This window comes from Talpa occidentalis, unplaced genomic scaffold (genome assembly GCF_014898055.3).
Source record: "Talpa occidentalis isolate TD23 unplaced genomic scaffold, MPIMG_talOcc4v2.1 talOcc4.9, whole genome shotgun sequence".
NCBI classification, from domain to species: domain Eukaryota; kingdom Metazoa; phylum Chordata; class Mammalia; order Eulipotyphla; family Talpidae; genus Talpa; species Talpa occidentalis.
Window position 1 is genome coordinate 3,818,056 of NW_023605305.1, and position 25,002 is coordinate 3,843,057.

Here is a 25,002-nt window from a genome sequence, read left to right on the forward strand (position 1 = left end):
CAAGGCAGAATGTTTTCAGTGACAGAGAATGGCGAATGACCCTCAGTGCTATCTTTGCTGATTAAAAGGAAAAAGACAATGCCATTTTACACCCTTAGGTGAAAAACCAAGCAGAATCATCTATTTTCAATGCAAAACTACCTACACAAGCCAGTTAAGGGACTCCACCGGCCACGCCATCTTCCCACACGCCTCATTCAGTAGTGGTGACTAAAAGGACCCCTGAGGTGAGGAGAACCAGAGAGGACAGGCACCGCCCCAAACCAACAGGCGGCTGCGGTCCCAGCTTCTCCGCGACGATCCCACTTTCATCTCCCTTCACTGCTCCATGTAGTCTACCTGTGCTCCACAGGCGCCTTCAGACACCTTCGCCTTCACCTCCCCGGGGACAGGTGCCAAACTTTTTGTGCTTCCTCTGTGCTGCACACCCCCCCCCCCCCCCCCAGAGCAAATGCCTTTCTTTCTAGCTACTCTCTACTCTGCCCCTCCGGGAAACTGTGCACAAGCCAAGGATAAGAACTCAAACCCTGATCTTCTCTTAAAGATGCAGCTGCCATTTTTTTTCCTTATTCTCTTCCACTAAAGGTGCCGAGCACCAAATGCCACACAGATGAGGGTGTAACATACTAGCTCAACAAGCGGGAATGAGATGGCTTTTAGAGTAGGAATAATTATTGCAATGCCAATGTGAAGTTTTACATTCATTTCACCAATTTCTACTCAATGGAAGCAAAAAAAAAAAATTACAGTTTGAAAAAACAAAATTTAAATCAAAATCATTTGTATAAACTTTTAAAACCCTCCCTACAACTTTGGCCCATATATATCCACATGACATACAACAGGTTAATGCCAATTCCAAATCAATAAAAAGGTACCTTCTGAAAGTATTCTTTGTAAAGAATCCACTTCCAAATATTATTCCAAGAAAATCAAATTTATTCATATTTCAGGAAGATAATCCATGTTGGTTTAAGATAACTACATTTACACATCGAGGTATACATTATGAAAGTATACATTTAAAATGTTCTTTTCTATGAATGATAGGCATGGATTCTCTCGGATCATTTTACTCTGCGTTTGGCATTCCGACATGCTCCTAACTGAGCTACACAGGCCTTAACCACCCCTGGAGGAGGCTGCCACCTGGGGCCACAGCGATGCAGGCCCTGCGCTGTGTCTGTGGGGCTGACTCTGGGCTGACCTGCACTCGGGCTCCAGCACGCCCCCCCCAACGCCTGCCACCGCAGACACTCCTGGCAGCTGACCCAACTTCTATCTCCCCATTTTCCTGAGCAACAGAGCGCCTGTCTCATGGGGGCACAGCCAAACGCCTCCCTTGAAGAGCTATCTGAACTGAAGTTGTCAGGCAGGGCTACTAGAAAAGCTCTGGAGTTGGCCTACCTTAGCGCTGACCTGCGCCCCCCACCCCCGGGCCCCCCTCCGCCACCACGTCCCGCTGTGGACCTGCGCCTTTACAAAGCACGGTGAAAGTGCTGCGGGCACGGCAAACCTCTACGGAAGTTTCTCAACAGTTACTTTCAGTTCCTGTACTTGTCTCCCAGAGGACTAGCAACCAGTGCAGCCCAACGGCCACGACCAGAGTACCACCGGCCATGGAGCTGACACTTCGGCCACAATGGCCATCTGTGACCACGAGCAGAGCTCGGAATGGAAGCCAAGCACCGGGACAACAGCGGAGCCGACGACGGACAGCAAGGGTCACGGCCACTCCAGCACCCTCGGTGGCACACGCTGGGACGCACCATGGACGCTATGAGAAGCAGATGCTTCCCCAATGTGGCTTCGGATTACACTATCTACAGTCAATCCCAACAACTGCTCCTGTGTTTGGACACCACCGCAGAGGCTGCAGGGGCCATGTGGCTTCTTTCCTTCCTCTCAAGAACAAGCCTGGGGACAAGCGTCTTCTCCATCCGACAGCTACAGACCCCAAGGGCCGATGAGACGTGGCCGTGGCCTAGCACGCACCGTGGGGACGGGGCGGGGGTACCGCCACCCCGTTCCTCCTGGGAGCAACCCCCTCGTGGCCATGAGGCCACTTATCACCACCCTCAGCAAAATAAAATAAATGCACAGGGGAACACAGAAACATCAAATTACACAAAGTATGCGACAAAAACACCAGTCACCAGGTGAGGAAAACTTGGATTCAAGACCACTGTTGAGCACGGCCTGCGTGAAGAGGAGCTGGGCGGCGGAGAACGATGTGACAGCAGTCACCAGCACCAGAGCTGGCGGCAGAAAGAGCACATGTCATGTACTACCCTCGACCTACTCTCAAAATCTGAAACACTGACACTCTACATGGATGTGAACAGAAGCCACCAATAGGTATAAAATGCTTCTTTTGAATAGTCTGAATGTTAACGTCATGATAACAATAATAATGCCCTTGAATATAAATGAGGCTCCTGAGACCCACAGTCAGTGACGAGTTCTGGGCTGTCCTTTCAAGGGTGAGGAAAGGCTTGTGCGGGCCATCCCCACTCAGTTCCCAAATGCCCCTGTGAACAACAATGTGCTATCAAAAGCTGATGGGGTTAGGGGTCAGTCATGTCATCTGTGACTATGGAACAACTTTGTTGGGGATAAATTGTCTCGGCCTATGTGTCCACCAAATGTTTTATCAGCAACAAATGCTTAAATATTTGCCCCTAGCAATACTTATCTGCCAGATGCTGAAACAAGCAAGAAAGCAATACTTTTCACTAAATGCAGATAACGTCCTTTGCTGTCCTGAAAATTTTGTAATAACTTTTTTTTTTTTTTAATTAAAAATAAAATCCCAGGGCTCCCCTGGTGGCACCACCAGGGTTAAAGACAGCACAGTCAAGCTACCAACAGCCACTGCAGCATGAGTTCGGTCCCCAGCCGGCCAGGGAGCAACCCACATGGTGCAGCAGACCTCTCTGCCTCACCTGCTCTTCCCCTCAGCAGTGTGTTTCAGTGGATCTGTCTGTTCTGCTCCCCATTCTCTCTGGTGACTCCTCTCACACACACACCCACACCTCTGGCTTACATCCCAGTTCTTGTATGAATAATAAATAAATCTTTAAAAAACTAACAAAAAATAAAATCCCATAGGAGAAATTAGGACATGAACTTTAAGATATTTTATTATGCACATTTAACCCTATCCAATCTCCTACTAACTCTGCGAGCCACACAGCCGTGCAGAGAGAGGCATGAGACCAACAGGAAAAAGGCTTTGCAGTGATCCCTTCGGGGGAATAATCCTCAACCCTTTGCACTACAGCTCTGCAGTCAGCAACTGCGGGCCTTCAGGCTACACAACTCACCCAACACTCACTTGTGTAAAAATTGGTTTTATGGGACACAGCCTCACTGTCACCTATCACCTAAAGGACAGCTGAGTAGATTTCATTTCTATGGATGCTAAATTTAAATTTTTTATTTTTTTAAAAGATTTATTTATTTATTTATTTATACAAGCACTGGGTACAGTTAGAAGCGCAGGAGGGTGAGAGAATTCACCAGAGCCAGAGTGGGGAGCAGAACAGGCAGACTGACGAAGCACACCGCTGAGGGGAGCAGCGGGCGGCAGGAGAGGTCTGTGCACCATGTGGGACCCTTGCAGGTGGCCGGGGATCAAACTGGCACTGCATTGCCTGCAGGCAGCCTCGCAACCCAGTGCTCAACTGCTGTGCCACCGGGGAGGCCCTGGATGCTAAATTTTAAACAAATATTTGCGTTTTCGAAGAAATTCAAATACTTCTTGTTAAACCAGGTCTCTTACATGATAATCCATATAAGTCAGTGGGAAGGAAAGCACAGAGGACTAGAAAATTGGGTAAGAATAAAAATCAGTGTGTTCCAGTCACATGACTAACAAACTGAGCTACAAAGGAGCCTGCCCTGGACAGCGTGTTGCATGCTGACTGTCACAGCGGAGCGCTGTCTGCCGCTCCGGCTTTCACAGTGGGAGGCACCACGGTGGGACATGTGAAAGTGAACAGCTGGAGCCCCGATCTGCGCTGGACAAATGGGGGTGTCAAGCAAGGACGTGTCACCGTAATTCTGTAAGTAAACATTTCACTGATTTTCTAAATAACCGGTCCTGCTGATGACTTTCCAGCCCATCTAAAAGAACGCACCCTCGGCTCAGCTCCTCAACTGGCACCCAGCAGCACAGGGAGGATGACCCCACCCCCTGAGCCAGGAGGAAGGACCACTTCATCTAAGCCGGAAACAAGACCTAAGGTCATCTAGGTCTGAGCCCGCCTACCTTTCTCCACCCGCGCCCCCCCACCCCCAAGGAACAATATTTCTCTTTCTTTCAGATAAAGCAATCTCAGAAGAATTCCTGCTGCACTCAAGGCCGCTTAGTAAAATAAGTTGACAACTCAAACTGTGCTCACCAGATGACCATGACCGAACGAGGCGTGAGCCCTCAACAATTCTCCCTCCCTGGGTTATACAGTGCAGGGCGGCGAGTCAGCCAAGTGCAAGCCCCCTCCCCACCCTGCACCTGCCGTCACCATGGCCTCCACAGCCTCATCAGCAGGGTGAGAGGACAGCGGTGGAGGGGGCTGTGCATCTGGGACGAGAAACGCAGACAAACGCCACACAGGGCACTGGGAAAGCAGGACGATGATCAGGCCAGGGGACCACTGCACAGGGCAAGAACGATGACCGCACTGGGGGGCGAGCAGGCTGCCTCGGCAAAGGGCAGGTGGCAACTGCAGGGCATGGGCAGAAGCTTGGTTGGTGCAGGGCGGGCACAGTGCTGGGAAGCAGCACCCTTCTCTCCAGAGATTTCCTCCCAACCCTGCCCATACAATGTCCTTTTCCCTGGTGAGCACCTCACGCAGCACAGCCTCTCCTGGCAGCCATGAACCTGCCGTGGCGGAGCCTATGGGACCCCCAAAAGCCGCTTTGGCCGCATTGTCACTGAGCCACCCGCTCTGTCCACCCTTTCTACCATAGTCTCCTTCCTCTCGACTTCTCCCGTCCACAGCAGAGATCAGGAGTTTTAGATCCATCAGTTTGCTAGGGAAGCAGAGATGTGACTTTACACTGTTCCTCAGCCTCGCTGACTGGTTCTGCTACAGAGACAAACGTCTCTTCACATGGCTCTTCCTGAGGCTGCATCAAGAAACCTTCCATAAGCATGACTGCCACCACCACAAGAATAAAAAGCTATCACATGACCAATTTTAAAACACTGAAGGTGAGAATCTCATCTCTCAACAGACAAGCTGTGGAGCAGCAAAAGCCTTCAAACTTCACCCAGAAGAGCCTGGTTGAGCCAGTGAGGTGGATAAGTGGCCCTGCTTCCAGTGGGCGGGTGAACGGCAGCCCTCAGCTGCCCCCTCTCTGTCCCGGCCTTGGCATTTCAGCAGGGCCAGCTGCCCAGCCTGCACCGGAGCACAGACAGAGGCTGCTCCTTCCTCCCTTTCTGAGGCACCTAAGAAGGGCCTGCGTCCTGTGTCAACTGGTTGTTTAACATCAACCACCTAACAAACACCCCCCCGCAACAGCTACCAAAAAATAAAAAGGAAGTCAAATTTCTTATATAATTTCCTTCATAAAAGAACATAAAAGCCCAGAGTATATTAATCAATAAGTCAGGGTGACATAATAAGCCAGAAGCAGTCGGTTTTTGCTAAAATAATCTGCTAACGGCTAGTCCCTCAGTATAAAACAAAACAAAAACCAAGGTTACAAAAATGTGTTCCCAATACGCTGTTTAACAACACCAAAAAATACAAAGGTACATGGCAAAAGTAAATCACAAATCTATTCAAAGTGGAAAGGGAATTATCCAAAACCTCACCAGTCAACTGAATAATTTCAACACAAAATGCCCAGCAAATCCCCTACACTGCCAACAAGTCGCCAGCTGAGGCAAATCCCAGATAATGAAACACTGTAAGACAGGCTCTTTTTAATAATTTAGCCCATCACGGAGTGAGTATTGATTCTTGTTTTCAGCAGGAGGAGAGAGTGTTATCTGCAGCCTCACAGCTCAGTGACAACATCGGGGAATTTAATCACAGCCGCTCCTGCCAAGCAAGCCTTAAACCGTCACCCTGGATTCTTTGTCACTCCTCATCCATTTCCAGAGAATCCCTGGCCCTGTGGATATGTCTTGTGCACTTAACCCACAGTAACCACAGCACCATTCCAAGTTCTACAGGTTAAACATTTCTGTCAATCATCACATGCCAGCTGTTCTTCTGTTAAATGATTTTAACAATGCATCAGCTATCTTTGTGCATTCTCGTCATGTCTGTTGATCAATCTGCTCAATATCTTAAGAGCAGATTGATATTCCATCATGATGCTAAGTGTGCCAATCTCCGACACGTTAACACCTCTAACAAGATGCCACCAACAAAGAGAAACCACAGGGAAGCGGTGCAGGTACCATCCAGCACGGTGAGGGTCAGCAAGTTCCTAAGCATTCAGGGAAAAGGTTACTTTAGTGACAAATACTAATTCAAGCGTATTCTGTGTCTTTTTATACTAGAAAGGTATTCTACACAAAAAAATTTACACTGAAAACAAAGCCATGAGTTCTGATTCAAGCACAGGTGAAACCACTGTGAGCCTTGACGTAAGTCTGCGTGGCTGCATCGCCCTAGTACTGTACCCGGCCGTTCAACTTTCATTCTGTCCTCTGGACACATGAGAACGGGAGTTGGGGGCAGCCACTTCCCCACTAAGTTGTCACTGAATGCAATTCCAAAGCATTTTCCCCGATTCCTTGGATCAAAGTACCAGAACCCCAATGGTTTTGGGTCCAAAGTCAGCACACAGATCTACTGAGGGACACCAAAGGCATTTGACAGATGGCCTGCTGGGTCCTTCTGCCTTTTCACCCAAACTATAAGCTGTTACAAGGCCCAGGCAGCGGGCAGTCTACTCTAATGCAATCCCAACCAAGGCAGCAGCCTCACTACCAACAACACGTCCCTCTGTGGCAAAAGGCCACTTTCTATTGGAAGTGCACAGCAAGCTCCCCTCTGATAAAGATTTAACAGTCCAAAATCTGGATTACAAGCCCAACATCAAATGAAAACAAAAACATATTAAACAGCCTCATGCTACGTGAGCTGAAAATGGACAAGGCGTGGCCAAGGCCCATGACACGGGCGCCCTACAAGCCCACAGGCATTCCACCAGAACACAGCTAAACTGGGTCCATGGTTCATTCCTCATCCCTGACACCACAGCCAGGAACACTCTTCTGGGCCCACACCTCTCTCATTTTTCTGGGAAGTGGAAGACGAGATAGCAGCAGGTACTTCCCTTAACAATAAACATGCATATTAGCTTTCCTGGCTACAAGTGGCCATGTCTGGACTGTATTCAATGCTGAGGTCCCACTCAATCCCATTTAGTGTATTTTTTTTCAATCCTTCTTTACCTGATGTTTAAAAACATAGTACTAAATGTGTTTATTTCTGTCTTGTAAATGAAGCAAACCATAATCCACTGGGTAAGGAGCAACTTTTCCGAGCCAGGCTCTATTCTAGGCACTGTAGTCAAGATGGAAGAAGTGCAGTCCCTTTGCTCAAGCCAGCCTAGCAGGCGGCTCTGTCTGGGACAGATAGGCGTGGTGTGGAGGAGACCGGCTGATGGTATCTCTGGGAGGGAAGCAAGGGGGTGGGGAAAGGAAAGGGCTGGTTTTTATGTTCATTTCAATGTGTATCTTGAATTTTTTTTTTTTTTTTTAAAGATTTATTTCTTTATTTACACAAGCACTGGGCACAGTCAGAAGCGCGGGGGGTGAGAGGATTCACCAGAGCCAGAGCGGGGAGCAGAGCAGGCAGGAGGACCGAAGCACACCGCTGAGGGGAGCAGCGGGCGGCAGGAGGGGTCTGCGCGCCATGTGGGACCCTCGCCCTGAGGCCGGGGATCGAACCAGCGCTGCAGAGGCTGCGGGCAGCTTCGCAACCCAGCGCCCAACCGCTGCGCCACCGGGGAGGCCCTGTATCTTGAATTTTAAGACGTTCATTTACTGGATTATCTGTTTTATAACCTTATTAACAGAGCTTATAGCTACATGATTTTAACTCCAAATAAGTTCACATATGAACAATCACTAAGTAATACAAGCTGGTGAGTAGATCAAACATGCTTCATGTGCCACCTTTGTGCAGGGGAAGGGAAAGTCCCAGCACGGTGAGACACATGGACACAGGCAGAGAATTCTGTGAAAACAGCAAAATAAAATGATAGAACTGAGTCAGCACAAGGAATCCAGAAGTAAACATGCACCAACCACCACCCCGATCAGTAACAAATGGATGTCACACATGGCTATTTCAACCCATTTCATTAAATTCATGTTAGTAGGTAAAATTTTACTGGTTTTGCAGTGTGGTATTGATTACTTTATAAATTAATGGCCAAAATCTCAGAGCTGTAATAGGGATGAAAACATGCACATTGTATCTAATCTGTGTGTGTTGGGAAAGGCGGAAAACTAAGTAATATGGGAGACCCACAGAAACAGTTTTTAAAGGACTGCTCTGAGAAACATGAAGTCCTGGAGCTGTGCCGAAGGCGCGGTGTTCAGGTCTGTGCAGGCCCACCCCAACCCTGCCCCCAAAAAAGGAAGACACAGGTTCTACAATCTTCACAAAAATAGACTCAAAAGAGATGACAGACCTAAATGACAACAGCAAAACTCCAGAATTCCTAGAAGATTAACGTAGGAGAGAATCTAGATAACCTTGGGCTTGAGGATGACTTTTTTGGATCTAATACTAAGGCATGACCCATGAAAGAAAGAACTGACAATCAGGGCTTCACTAAAATGAAAAACTTCTGTTTAGCAAAAGACAATGTCAAGAAATGGAAAAACCAAGCTGCAGACTGGGAAGAAAATACTTGCAAAGACACATCTAATAAAAGGACCATCATCAGAAACAAGGAACTCAACACTCAATAACAACATCAACAGTCAGTTAAAACATGGACCACCAACCTCAATAGACTCTCACTACAGACAACACACAGATGGCAATACAAGCATGTGAAAAGATACTCATCATGCCATTGGGGAAATGCAAATTAAAACAGTAAGATACCACCACATACCTATCAGAATGGCCAAAATCCAGAACCCTGACAACACCACATGCTGACCACAATATGGAGCAACAGGAATTCTCCATTCGTGGCTGGTAGGAACAGAAGTATACAGCTACTTGGGAAAACATTTTGGTGGTTTCTTAGAAAAGTGGACATATTGTTAGCAGCAACTATGCTCCTTGGCACTTACCCAAGGAGGAACTTTCGTCCACTCAAAAGCCTAAATGTGGATGTCATAGCATGTTTATTCACAATTGCAAAAACTAAGTAGAATGAAGGTACTTCAGTAGGTGAATGCGTAAACCAACTGTGGGGCATCTAAACAGAGAGAAAAAGAACTCAGCTATCAGCGCGTGAGGAGACAAGTGGGCCATGGTGCATGCGACCAAATGGAAAAAGCCCATCAGAGTCCAGCTATAGCTCATTCTGGGAAACAACAAAAATGCAGAATTAGCCAGAAGATTGGTGGTTGCCAGGAGTGAGGTCAAGGGGGGAATGAACAGCAGGTGGAGACTAGTGGATTTTCAGGGCAGGGAAACCACGCTCGATGAGACTGTAAAGGCAGATGCATGGCAATATAAACTTGTCCAAGTCCATAGGATGCACAAGTGTGAACCCTAATGTAAACTATGGACTTTAGGTGAAATGACGTTGTTTGTGCTGATTCACCAACTGTAACACACACACTGCTGTGGTGGGAGATGCTGACATGGGATAAGAAGTATATGGGGGGCCTCCCCTGGTGGCGCAGTGGTTGAGCGCTGGGCCACAAAGCTGCCCGCAGCCTCTGCAGCGCCAGTTCAATCCCCAGCCGCTGGTGAGGGTGCCACATGGCGCGCAGACCTCTCCTGCTGTGCCTGCTGCTCCTCTCAGCAGTGTATTTCATCAGTCTGCCTGTTCTGCTCCCCGCTCTGGCTCTGGTGAATTCTCTCATCCTCCCGCACTTCCAACTGTACCCAGTGCTTGCATAAATAAATAAATAAATAAATAAATCTTTAAAAAAAAAAAAAAAGCAGAGAATAAATACATTAAAACCAAAAACATAATAAAGCTGTATTTAAAAAAAAAAAAAAAAAAGAAGTATATGGGAAATCCCTGTAGCTCATGCTCAATTTTGCTGTGAACCATAAACAGCTTAAAAACTAGTCTGTTTTTTCAAAAAAGGAAAAAAATGCCAAGTACCTGCCATTCCATCTAACTGCCCATCACGAGATCAAAGATAAGAAAAGAAAACGTCAATTTTCCAGGTAGCATGAGACTCTATAAACGGGCTTGATTAACCTCGGTGTATTACTGAAACTTCACTCCAGTCCCTAAGAAAAATCTGGTACTCCACTGAAGGCCTTAACATTTGAAAGAGATACTGTCGCTAAAGTACTAGGATATCGTAAAATAAGAAGTAGGGAACTCTAAAACCAAAGTTAAGATTCACAAAACTGCAAGCTTTACTCCTATGTGCTGAAATGTCTTTGACAATTTACATTAATGAAACTGATTTCTGGAGAGCTTATAAACACTGGAAAGACCACAAATTTGCTAAGCTTCTTTTGAAACAATATGAAACAACCCATAAAAGCCAAGGTTGAAAGGCCTAACCAAGCCTCTAAGTGATAAAGGGTGATGCACCATCCACGAAAGTAAAGGAGGCTCAAAACTTAAGTAACCGGTACAGCTCAGAGAGACAGTGAGGGTAATAAAAGACAGCTTAAGTCACAGGCAGTTTTATAAAAGCATAGGGTGATTCCTACCTGTGCTCTGAAAATGTGGCTTGATGATCCTCTTTGTAAAAAGGGAGAGAATATGATGGTAATACAGCCTTAAGAACAAATGGCTGATAGTTAGGTTTCACGGGACAGCAGCGTAGGAAAACAACTGTTCCAGGTGGAAAGAATTCATCTGGAAGCAGGGATATAAACACTTGTACTAATGCTATCATTGGCTGGTTGGGTGAATTTTTTAACTTGTCACATTAAAATTCAACAGCTACTAACAATCTTTCATTTAGGGTAGTTGGGGAAAGTCCATATTTGTACTGACAATTTTTCTGAAAACTCAGTCTTTTTTTTTTTTTTTAAATATTTATTTATTTTATACAAGAACCGGGATTCATGCCAGATGCGCGGGAGGGTGAGAGGATTCACCAGAGACAGAGCATGGAACAGAACTGGCAGACTGATGAAACACACTGCTGAGGGGAGCAGCGGGTGAGGCAGGAGAGGTCTGCCGCGCCGTGTGGGACCCTCGCCGGCCGGCCGGGATCGAACCGGCGCTACAGAGGCTGTGAACAGCTTCATAGTGCTGCGCTCAACTGCCAGTGCCACCAGGGGAGGCCTGAAAACTCAGTCATTTTAACACCTCTCTCAATAATCAAATATAAAACGCAATGGATATATTTTCACATACTTACGGTAGTAAATACTAGTAGTACTACTAAATGCTGAAAAAGCAGGATAGCCTCAAAAAGACCAGCAGAGCTAAAGAAGCAACCAAACTAGAATTCTTTTTAAGCAACAAATAGGTTAAAAACACAACCTGTTTTACTTTTTTAAATAGCATTTTATAATAAATGTTCACTTGTCATGATTAAATGGAGTTTAAGTCCCAAGTATGAAAAGCACCAGTGTCAGGATAATTCTTCAAACTAGGATAGATACCTCACATTAGCAAAAAAGACTTTTTTTTTTAAATCCCTGGTTAGAGATAGTCACAAAAGCTGAAACCAGATACTAAGCAAAGCATTCTTAGCTTCTGAAGAAGGACATGGGGTATTTCATGGCAGCTCCAAAAACATCCCTCCCAGGTGGAAAGAAGCAGCAGCAGCAGCACACGGCGCCTGCCCGGCGCCCAGCACCAGCCCAGAGAGAAGCAGGGGCTTGGGGAAAGCCACTGGGTTCTCGGTGCCCTGGGTCAGTGGGGCGGGTTCCCCTAGATCGGTGGGCTGGATTTTCCTCAAGGGTAATGCAAAGCCCAATTTCATGCAGGCTTCATGAAGTTGTGCTTGAAACAAACACACTTAACACCACAGACCACAGAGATTATTCCTCCCGTGCATACAGGTAATATTAAGATGACTGAAAAGATGTCTCACAGCAGCTCTTGGTGATGCATTTTTTATTTGTTTAAAAGATTTATTTATTTATTTATTTATACAAGCACTGGGTACAGTCAGAAGTGCGGGAAGGTGAGAGAATTCACCAGAGTCAGAGCAGGAAACAGAAAAGGCAGACCAATGAAATACACTGCTGAGGGGAGCAGCGGGCACGGCAGGAGAGGTCTGTCGTGCCATGTGGGACCCTCGCTGGTGGTCGGGGATCGAACCGGCGCTGCAGAGGCTGAGGGCAGCTTCGTAGCCTAGCGTTCAACTGCTGAGCCACCAGGGGAGGCCCTTGGTGATGCATTTTTTAAACAAAAGGACACTAAATGTATGTCCACCACAAGTGCTACAGGGAAGTAAAGACTGGCTAACACTTAAAAAAGGCTTCTCACACCACACGTCTGACACCATTGCTCAAGGCCGAGGGCCCGCCTGCGGAGGGCTCGGGGTGGGACACCTTCAGCTCCAGCCAGAGGAGGAGAGCAGAAGGTGGAGGCAAAAGTGGACGCCACCACGGGGTCAACCTGGGAAGCACAGAGGTGGGTCATGAAAGTCAAGGGGACGTAAGGCCAGGACTTGTTACCCCGTTCCGGTCCTGCCGCTAAGACACAATCTTATACGAATGTAAACTTCAACATTTCTCATTTAAAAAATAAAAATAAGTGTCACAGATTACTGTGGTGATTAGATGGGTTCAATTCTGTGAAAGAACAGCAGAGGCCTGGCCACAACGTAAATGTTTGTTCAATGTCAATTTACTTCTTTAATAACTAACTGGTTTGAGATCTTAAAAGACCCACCAGAGTCTTTACAGAGCAGCAGTTCGTAATTTTTAATTTTTTTTCCAACATCTTAGTAGTCCACTGATGAGAATCTAAGATGGAAAAGTATATTCTCCAGAGAAATACACACATATACAAAGCTTTCCAAGGGATTTCGGGAAGTGCATAGAGCCTCACTAAGGGTCTGCCGATGTCCGGTAAAGAGGGTCAAGCGTCGGAAACACTAACAAATAAGTTAAAAACTAAATTTGTGTCACAAAAGTCTCCGTGGCCACAGATACTGCTCAGGTAATGTTTATGATATGCGCGCCGCTGCGCTACGCCATTCAGCGAATTCTTGCATTAATCTTTGCAACCACCCTTTGGAGACAAGGAGGAGCCTTCATCCACTGGAAAAGTGAGCAAGGGCTCGAAAGACTGATCAGCACGTCCAACATTACGTAAGAACACACCAGGACGGAAAAATAGCCTTTAAAGGATAATGCAGCAAAAACAAGACCAGTCTTTTTTTTTTTTAAAGTACTGAAATGAACACGCTGGCCCCACTGCTGCAGGACTGCCGTACTCAGACGCTCAACAGAGGTCTTAGAAAGGGCTAGAAAATAAAAATGCTAAATTACTAAATCCTCTTACCAAGCCCTTGATTTCCTAGAAGAGGAAGCGGACAGGCTCAGTCAACAAGAGCCCCAGCCGGAAGAGCGGCCCGCCCCCAGAGAGGCACCGGCCAGCCCTCCGGGTGCTGCCTCCTTTCCTGAGTGTGGGTCCGGCCGCCACAGAGCGGCTGGGGACCGCAGCTGGTGAGAGGAGTCCAGGATCTCGCTGCCCAGGCTACAGAAGATCTGGAAAGTGCTTCCATTGCCTCCCCTCCCTCACCTCCCCCAAACTATGAGAAGCACAATACTTTTTGCTAGAAAATATCCACACTAACAATAAATAAGATGCCTTTCCAGCACCAGATACTTTAAAAGTGAACACATTAGTGAAAATTTATAAAATTAGATCTTATCAGTTGATGCCGTCATTACTGTAGACACACAGGTCATATACACAAGAGCATGCAAAGAAAGTTAAATTATGATGCAATCAATGCTATCCTATAAAAACTAAATTAGCAATAACAGCCTACTAGGGAAGACATCTGGTGTATCGTGCCAAGAAGTGTTAATGACACTGTCTGCAACCTGGTAATCAATCTCCCCGCCCAGCAGCTCTCATTATACTGTATTAGATCTGTTGTGCCTGAAGAACTGATGAGGGCCCCACACACGGGGGCAGCTTTGCCAACTGGATCCGATTCAGATCCAGCTCCAGTGATGCCGACTGCACGCACGTTGCTCAAGTACAATCAGTACGGTTAGCTTCACGCAGCACCACCCTGACTGAAAGAAGATTTATCATCTTGTTACACAATCTTCTCAAAACCGCAGGGGATGGTATCTGAATATACCACCAATCATGAACATATTTAAATTCCTAATAGACACAACTGCAATTTTAACTGCAAAGAAAATAAATATGGGTCATCGCTAGTGCTAATATTAAAAGGTACTCAAACTGTTAGGGGGAAAAGGCGGTCCCAAATCGGGGTTGCTCTATAACAAAACCTCACTGAGTATATCCAAAATTCAGTGTTACTAAGGGCAAAATTCTAAATCCATTTAGCAAGCAAATCCCGGTGAGCGAGTACCGTAGTAAATTAAACAATCCCACAATGATTAGGGAATAAAAAAGAAAGTATCAGCCTGAAACATAAAAACCATCCAATTCCTTAGACATAGAAACAAGACGACAGTCGGTTGAAGCCTTTTAAGTAGGCAGTCAGTCAGGACTCCGCTAACTTGTCCCTTAAGATGCTGAAACATCTCTTTAGGGATTAAAATTAGACTTTCATCCACTGTGTTGGGTTTTATCTTATTGTGAATGGCTATTATACCAAGAACTCCAAGGTTTCCATGATGTGAACCTCTTCCCTGGTCGAATTCTGGATAAATTATACCGGCAGCTCTCGAAACATGAAATTGTTGTGACAATTATCCCTGACTTTGTCAAATTACTAATATCCCATTTCCACGGGTCCTCTTCATCGTACGCACGGATGGCAGCCCACCACTTAGCTGGAACTCTCAGCCTTTCCCCAGCCCACACTGCACTCTACACACTTGCAAGTCAGCTTGCCTGGAATGAAAAAGCCTGCAAAGGCTCCCTTCTGCAGAGCACATAAAATCTTGCCTTGTCTGACATCTAAGACCCAGCCTTACCTGACATTCCCACCTCTGCCTCCCAAAACCCACTAACCTGTGCTCTTCATTGACGTGCTGCGGTCATTCTTCTCACAAGTCCCCGCTGCGCCAGGCCCACTGCATACACGGCTTACAGGGAGAGGCACCTGTACACCCGGAAGGCACCCGCGCTGCCTTCCACATGTCACTGTTATATCAAAACAGACCCAGTGCCTCAAAACCTGCACCAAACTTTCCACCTGGAGCCATCCTTTCTTACTCTCAGGATACTGACATTCTACACAGCAAGTGGCGAATTCATCACAGCCTGCCAGTATGTGCAGTGACTACTCTCTTGTGTCATTTTCTAATTGACTGTGAGTTGGAGCCCTGCAGCCAGATTACATCCAAGAGAAAGACAGGTAGACACTTGCTCAGTGACGACAGCTGTCTCAGGTACCCAAAAGTCAATCAGAATAATAAACACTTGTCTTTCAAAAAACTTTACCATTAAGTCCTCATAAAGGAAGGAAAACAAAGACAGGTGTACACATAGCTTTCATAAAAGGTGAGATGCATGACACAAAAATAACCCTCATGGCTCACTAATACCAGGCCCTGAGTCCTAAGGGATGAAACACTGGAGACGTTTATCCTGCTGCACCTCACACACTCCCCACATGACCACCAGGTAACCAGGGGGGCCACAGGGTAGAGCTGAGAGCACTATATCTACCCCCAACCCAAGACCTTTTCCAAGTGTTTAGTCTCTACCTGGCATCGCAGAGAAGTCCAGCTACTTCTGAACAGTACCCTAGAAGACAGCACCTGAGGACAGCGCCAAACACAGCTTAGATCCGTGGGTCATGAGTCCCAATGATCCTGGGAAATGCACACGCCACTTGGACTCAAACTTACCCCCATTGTCCCCCATTTCAGTTGCCAACATCCATACTCGCTGCTGATTGCCAGCTCCTGCTCCTTGCAGCAGCCCAGCATGCTCTCTGCTGGTGCCCAAATACCCTACACACCACCAAACCCCGCTAACTTCTGGAACTGTCCTAGAGGGGTAAGGCAAGTCCCGTATTTTGCTTCCTCTGTGCATGTACTTGTTACTCCTTTAAAAACACATACAATACAGCACATTTTTAAAGGGGCTCTGGGGAGGGAGGTAATATTCCTATTTTATACCCTATGGGATATAAAATATTGATAGCTTTTAAAAACGGGATTCTCCTTACCCCTACAGGCCCTCTCCCGGCTTCAGAAAGATGTTGTGGTGGCTGTGATGCCACCGGCAGAGAGCATGCTGGGGGGTCACACAAAGCAGGAGTTGGAGATCTGCAACAGGCCTGGGAGTTGTGGACCTAAAAAAGAAAACAGTTTTAAGTTAACATGCCCAATGTCCCCTCATGCCCTGGTTACTAGGGGCACTCAGCACACAAGCAGGTATCTGCGCAAATCCTCTAGCAGATGGCCTCTGAAAGCTCAGAGAATTTGTTCTATTACTAAAGACAATTTCTCTGCATTGATCAGAGGTGTTTCCTCATTTCAGAGTGAACAAGCATGCGATCCTTTTGGCTCCAACTTTAATCTGGGTCCTGTCATAAAATAGTATGGTGTGTGCCCCTCAAAATAACCAAGATGTGACACAGTGCCAAAGCACAGTGACAGTGGCATGCTCTGCTTGTGACAAAAACAACAATTCAATAGTGTCAAATAAACACAACTGTGAAATGAACCAACAGTGGACAGATTTAGCTTTCAGAAGAGTTTCTAATGAGATGCTAGAGGCCCAAGACAGGTACTTTGATAAGGAAATTCAAGACATTGGGGGAGGGAGGAGAGGCAAGGAAAGAGCTACCATTTTTCTCAAAGTCCTAGTATAATTTGTAAAGCTACAGGTGAGGTAAAAGACAAAGCCTCAACATCAGAGAAAAATCAAGATGCCATTCAAATTAGTTTTGGCTGTCTCGCAACGCCTACCAGGTAAGCGCGATGGAAAGGCACAGAGCATCACGTCCAAGAAAACAGTTTCTTTTAGGGGCAAAACCAGTTTGGGATGTATCATGTCTCCTTTTTTGTCCCCCGACTGAACTATGAAAACATTTTCCAGCAAAAAATTAGAGAGCAACTTCTGAAAGCCAGCACAGTCCTCACAAGTACCAAAAATTTCCCGGGTAATAAACTGTTCCCTCTCACATACTCCAGAGCGCATAAAACATTTCCAAAAATCTTAACCAATTCAATCTCATGTGGTTTTAAATGAACAAAAAAACCCGTAATATCCAAATGCTTATATGAGATATCTGTTCTTAGAGTTGTTCAAAAATTACAGAATTTTTTTTACTTCAAATCATTTTTAGGGAGTCCTGTTACACATTATTACTTTTGAGAAGCAAAAAATCACTCTCTAGCAACTTCCTGTAATCAAAGACTTTAATACGCTCCATTTTTTTGGTATGTCTCTTAACAAAAAAGACAAATGCCAAGAAAATAAGCCAATACTGCGAATGGCTGTACCATGATGGTTTTCTTTCTCTACAGATCACCCCCAGAGGACGTTCTGGGCACCACACAGGACACTGTGCAGCCAGGTGGAAACCCCACTGCCTCAGGGACAGGCGTGGTACCGCCTGTGGGGACCAGGCCTTCTCCACCACACACCCTCTTCCCCACACCAGCACTACAAATCCCAAGTCAAAGATTCAGTTGTGCAATCAAATGCAGAGTAAACTTAGTATTTTTTTACCATAAGCATCAAATATTAAGTTACCATCGATCTATTGCAATAGGAATTCAATTAGTGAGATAACTCAAATTCTTATTCAAATCAAGAATTTTAAACAAAAAGACACCTAGTAAAACATTTCTAAGTAAACTTGGCATTTTTTTAACATGCAAAAGTTCAAGTAATCATTAAAATACTTTAAGCATAAGGAAAGGTATCATTCCTAAGGGCATCACTGTTTACAACTAAAATCACAATGACACTATCTCCGTTTCCCTAATTTTCTTTACATTCTTCTGGTGGATTTTTCCTGGCTCTCTACACAAACATCCACATATACAGAAATTATACATTTCTAGCTCTAAGGAATCAAGTTTGAATAAGACCTTACCAATATTCTTGTACAGCAGTTCCCTGCAAATATCAGATTCTCTCAAAGTTTCTTAAGCTCATTTTTAAAATATCAGAATACACAGTTCTCTGCATTGAAAAATTTTCACATATAGAGAATAGGTTTATTAGTAAAATAACATTTTGGTAAATATTTTGTGGAAATAAATGTAATTCAACAAAAAACTTAGTATCTTAGAGTCCCAAAATTCAAATAAATTCGGTGAAAATAAATTATCTAATTTCACAGCAACGACAAACCATGAGAAGTTGAACTGCCACACGGGCCGAAATGACTGTCAGTCCTGAGTGAAAACAGACCGCTGAGAAACTGAATAAATGGGGCCAATAAGATGCTCTGAGATTATTTATTCCCAAAGTCTCATTTTGATTTCACTTACGTGAGTACCCCCTCCATTTATAAGCGGACATTCAGGTCATGCAAAGAGGCGGTGGTGATTCAAAAATCTAGAGACGAGGGCCACAGTGGTGCACACACCCAACAGCGTCTCTCATCTTGCAGTGTCCATCTACCTAGTCTAGGAGACTTCATCCTGCTCTTGCCTCTTAAAGGGATTAAATAAAATTGTAAGCTTCAAATTTACAAGCGAAGACACTCAGTCCTTGCACATATACTTAATACTGGTGGTTTGCTCCAATCAGATAGCAAAAAATCAGCCCCCAAAATCAGCCCATCACCTCCGTGTTGCTACAAAGCTTACAGATAACAAAGGAACATGTCCTGTATATATATATATATATATATATATATATATATATATAAAGAGGGTGGGAGAGGTGTGGCCTCCAGAAGAAAGCACGGGCATCAAATCAGAAGCGTGTAAGCGCACACCTTTTCTTGACTGGTCAGAAGAGTGCTGTCGCTCTGACAAGGAGGGCCAACCAATAGCAAACACCAACTTTCAAAGATGTACCCCCGCGGTGCATGCCATCAGATCTCTTGGTAACACTGAAGTCCTGACTCAATGAACTGAAAACACTGACAGCACACCTCAAGGTTCTTCACATCATTACTCAACACCACACTCAGGGCACAAAGCTGCACCTGGTGGTTCTAGCCTTTCAAGGGATGAGCCAAGAGGGCAAAGAGAAAAGAGAACTATAGGACTATCAAAATCAGAAGTCAAAAACAACCACTGTTTCAGTCACACAGAAATGCCCGAAGGCATTTTTCTGAGAGTTGATTTTCTCTGGGACGTTCACATAAAAACTAAGCCCTCATTTTTCTTCGCTAAAAGTCAGTCATTTTGAAAATTCAAAAGATTGTAATAATGTTCAAAAAAATGTATGACTTTGGCTCTACTCATAGCAACGTCCTGAAAACAATAAGAAACTGAGTTGTAAGGTATCTTATGGATGGCTTTATTATTTAAAAACATAAAAAACCATCATGCCAGCAACCCAAAGACAAAGCAGCAGAGCCAGCTGAGGACAGGCTGAGCCGCTGCTACCGTGTGCGTTGTCTCACACCACTGCTCGCATTTGGGGAAACTTTATGCAGTGAATTTTTTCCTCTGAACACTGCTTCATGCGATTATGAGCAAACCATTTCCAGTGGCTCCCCAGTGGGCCAGGCGACATGCTGGGTGACATGGGCTGGTTTCTGCCCCTACGGAGCCATCCCTGGAGCAACGCGGCAGGGCAGCGGTGTGAGTACCGTCACTGCCCTGCAGGCTGGGGCCACACCGTCCACTCTGCAGTCTTGAGCTTTTCATCTAAAAACCAAGCTACTCGCCAAGTTAGCTACTCTATACCCCAACTTCACAGGAAGATAAAGCGAGGTTAAGAGGTGGTATTGTCCTGTCCAATACACACCCCGTATTCTATGATAGCAACTGATGAAGCAAAGTCAAAGCTGTCAAAGTCAAGCTCGCAACCCTCATCTCAGTCCCAGAATAACCTCAAATTCTGAATGAACCATGTTCAACAATGTGGAATTGTGGCCCCAAAATGTGTCTACTGCAAAACTTGCTGAATATTAAAACGAGTGTCCATTTGCTAAACACCCACACACTGGACATTCTGCCTGCTGAGCAGTGACAAGCGTCAGGTTGGGGCGGTGGGGCATGGTCTCTGTGTGCGCACAGGTGTGTGTACAGGGTGCACGGAGCGCCGTCTCCAGTGGCATCTCCCAGCATTGCTGATGTCAAGATCTCTCACCAAAAGCATGAGAAAATACAATTACTACTGATCCTCTGTAAACTCTCATTTTAAAGAAGGAAAAGAAGCTTATTATTTTTAATCCACTCTCCGAGTCTAAATTTGGAGTGGAGAGGACAATTTCAAAGGTAGACTGAAGAGCAGAACCTAAGCTGAAGCTAATTAACCCTGTAGGCCCTCTTTGGCTCTACCGTGGCAATCCACTTTTGGGGTTGGGTTATAGGCACAGGCCAGAAATCAGAGAGAAATGCCAAATGAGCTTTCCCCAGCAGCTTTCACTGACGAGAGCTATGGTACTAAGTCTTGACCAACTTGGCTCCTACATTCACAGCAGTAATGGAGATGAGCCTTCTCCAAAGTGAACTGGTGCCAATGCATGTGTCGGTCATGCCACACCCTCCATCAGCACTCAGAACGTGAGCAGTAGGGACAGTGCGGCACATGGCATAGCCTCACGCGCAGAGCCACAGCCATTCACTGTGCCCCGGCAGATACTGGAAACAATACGATATCCCCAGTGACAGACACCCTGTATTCTGAGAAATCTCTACAACAGGTTTAATCATAACAACTTTCCCAGCTTTAATAAACCAAACAGGAGCCAAAAGGAATCAGTGGCATTTGCTCAAAATAATATTTGTAATAAGTAGATGTCCTACCTGGTAATTAATTTGGTACAACAGATAAAAAGTTGATAATTATGTAACTCTAGAAAACCAAAGTCATACCCTTTCCTATTGTACCAATGATGAAAACTCATTAAGAATCTGCAAAGAATTCCCATGTATGATCTTAAAGGAAGGACTTTGATTATGCTTCTGTTGATGAGGAATTAGGTGTGAACTATTATTATTAGAGTCAGACAAGGAATTTCTTAATGTTACACTGAATTAAAATTATAATCTCGGTGAGTTTCCGGTTAGCATTCTCAAAACCCCTAATTATTTCCAGATAGCAAATTATCTCTATTATGCTTAAGGCCTAGATTTCTATAAAAATGGAATTTTACTGTATTTTTAGTGATAGCAAGAAAGAAACCCATCTTTTAGGACAAAGTGTGAACGGCTTCCTCTACACCAATCCCACTCAGAGTGCTCTACAGAGGACGCGTGCCCACACAGTGCCACAGCCGCTGGTCCCGCCAGAGCCCACGGCCACTGAGGGCAGGCGCTGCACCTTGCACCCTCAGTCCCCCATGGGGGCTGCACGTGACAAAAAACACAAAGCAGGGGTTCAGTAAATGTCTCGTCTGTGGCAATAATTACAAACCAAAGCATTCTTAATCGCATTCTGGAATGTAGCGCTCCTTGATGACACCGACTCACTCCAGAACGAAACTCTCCAGGCAAAGTCACGTGGGGACCGAGGGCAGCTATGGCGCGCAGGAGAGCTGAAGATGCCACACCAGGCTCTTCTGGCTGGCCTGAGAACAGAGGCCCCACTGACAGGAAACAGTGATGTGCGCCCACTGGGAAGAAGCGTCAGCATGTGGGCCGCGGGAGTGCTGGGGGAGCGCCCCGCTGCCTGGCCCAGCTACTGCTCTGTGCACAGGTGCTGCGATCCTCGGCTTTTCCTGGCTTCCTGCCCCACCACCTGAGTTTGCCTACGACCTGTTCATGACCGCCCAACCCTCTCTGCTTTGAGACAATTCTGGGTTCATCCATTCGGCTCTCCCCCACTGCTAACTGTTTCAGTCCATCAATTCCTCTTCTCAAGTCGGGCCACAGTGACCACTGACAGCCACTCCACATTACTATTCTTTTTCCAAGCGCTAAAGATTTGGCCACTAGTTGAGTGTTTAAGTTCAGAGGCCTAAGGTGCCAGATGTCTTATTTAATGGATGGCTCCACCCTTTCTCCCTGCTTCTAAGCATACCCTATCCATAATTCCACCTTACCACTCTGCTCTTTTGAGCCCTCCCTGACTTTTGACTGCCTGTTCATAGATACTCTTGTTTTGGTCAAACAAACCCAGATTTTCCATGTTAATGGGGGACATGAAAACAAAAGCTTCTTAACAGAACATGTGAAACTCATTTCCCTTCAAAAACCTCTGTTCCAAAACCACCGACATTCCAACGCGAACCCAGTTACACTTTGCACCACTATAGCACCCACCTACCCTGGGGAAAGCATATGCTCCGAATACCTGGAACAATGCAGGATGGCAGTGGCCTTGTTGTATTTTGATGGTTAAATGTCAACAGAGCAGAAGCCATGGACCCCTCTTCCACAGGCAAGATGACCAATAAACAAGCGTCCGACGTGGGACATCTCTGAGCTGGAGTGCAGAGGCTAGAATTTGCCAGGACAACAGACAGACATGAGCATCGCGGAGGCTCTGTCCCACACTATGGACTCAGAGTCTCTAGAAGCCAGCACAAAGAGCCTCCCATCTCACACAAAACTAGACCATGAAATGTTACCCCGGGTGCTCGGGTTAAAAATCCGGCATTATGTCAGTATTGAGGACTGGCTGTCGATGTCTCCTCACGCCCACTTCTCAATCCCTAAGCTCCTGGTGTATTTAATACTGTAAGTCTTACTTCACAGGCACCAGCGAGGACATTCTTCTGGCTCATCTTACACTCCCCAAATATACTCCTCCTCAAAAACCATGGTAAAGGAGCTAATTCTCATTTATGATATAAAAAAAGGAACACATCTCCCAATCACAACCCAAGCCAAAGAAAAAAGAAAAACAAAAGCTGAAAGGACAGAACGCATCATCAATCGACACTGCAAAGCTACTGGATCTCCTTCTTCCGTTGCTCCACTTGCTACACATGGACTCTGCGGTGGGCAAAACCAGCTCCACTCTCTTCTCCACAAAATCTCGCTGAGAAACAGTGCGTATCTCCTTCTGCTCATCTTTTCACCTTAGAGCTTGGGCAAGCTGAAGGGGGGGAAATCTAGGATTATTCCCATCTATTAGGTTATCTTTTCATAAGTAGCATTAAGAACCAAGGAAAGAGACAGGTATTCAGACAATAATTGCATTCCTTCCAGGGCACACACTTCATTATCTGTTATTCTTACACAAATAAGAATGTGTGCTGAATACAGAACTTACACAAAATATAAGCCATAGCAGACTGTGATTTAGACAGAGGTACCTAAACATATTGCACCCTGCTTTCCTACATTGTTTTTGCAGACAGCTTTAATGTGTTGTACTAGACCAATACTGACAACAGCAGCTTCAGCTTTTATTGCTGTTAATACCCTGAGCAATTACTGTAACTCAGCAGGAACCTCTGCCCCGAATAGCAACTATCACGGTGTAATCAGCATTTCATAGGAGATGCTCTTCAAACACTAAGGCACTGCTGCTAACGTGCAAAATTGTACAAAAGAGGCTCTGAATCTAAGGTGAAAAAAAAAATCTTTGCAATTTTATTTCACAGTTTTATCTTTTCCGTGGTGAACTGGTATTATGTTTGGTGAAAACCACACAAAAAGACAGGGAACTCGGAAAGCGCGGGGCAGGCAGCAGCCACTAGGCAAGAGAGGACTCCTCGGGAAACAAGGCCACCGCCCGGATTTTTAGATGTCAGCGCAGCATCTGTAAAAAAACCTTTCAAATGAAACACAGAATAAACAGCAAAGACTTCTTAAAATGATAAACCATCATGTTGACATAAATCTGAACAGAAAGCATTTTATTTACAAAATTAAACTGCAAGGCCACCTTGCAAACCACCAGGGACGTTAAAAGCAGGCTACCAAAACTAAGTAAATCTGAGAATAAATATATTTGACTTTCTTTTAAAACAGTAAGCATGTTTACTGTTTACATTTATGCAATCATTTTTTAATAAAGAAAAATAATTGGCATGTAATGTCTACCTAGCTAAATCAGAGTATAGTAAATGGACATTTAGGGTCATTGAAAATGACAAGGAAAGGAGATGCAGAGTTAAAGGTCTCTTCAAACTGCATTACTATCTTCTGAGTGAAATACCACAGACAGTGTTTGTCAAAACACAAAATACTTTGAAGTATCAAGGGTTCTGGGAATAAGGGTCCTCAGATCACAGGTGCTGAAACGTATCTTTACAAAGCTGAAGATTTGATATTTCTCTACACCTAAGACAGTGGTTCACAATCTTGAAGTTCAAGAATCCCTAAGATGAAAAGGTTTTCCAAAGAGCCCCAAATGACAATGTTTGAACGGTATTTTACATATCAATTGCTTGAGGAAACTATACATAGAAAATAGTGATTCTGAACTGTGCCATTATGATTAAGCAAGATTTGAAAGTCACAGCAACATACTAATAAATTTGAAAAGCAACTGTACATGCATGCATGAGGTGTATTTAAGGCTGAGAATGTTTATTTGCAGACCTTTATAAAACCCCCACAGGTATGCTGGGATCCAAAGCCCCAAGTGTGGGAACCACTGGTCTAAAACCAAGAAATCTGAGAACGGACAGCAGCGGGACTCATGCACATGTGGAAAGCTCTTAATGAGAAAGTATTGTAGTTACATCACTCTGAGGAACCAGAC

General features: G+C 45.3%; 1 protein-coding gene across 1 annotated transcript in view; it reads right to left on the reverse strand.

Annotated features, from left to right (window-relative positions):
* The window catches only part of RERE (arginine-glutamic acid dipeptide repeats), a 360,449-nt gene that overhangs the window by 177,842 nt on the left and 157,605 nt on the right, over nucleotides 1-25,002 (reverse strand). The window contains 1 exon segment of the mRNA XM_054691464.1: nucleotides 16,430-16,555. Within this exon segment, the coding sequence (XP_054547439.1) occupies nucleotides 16,430-16,555 (126 nt within the window).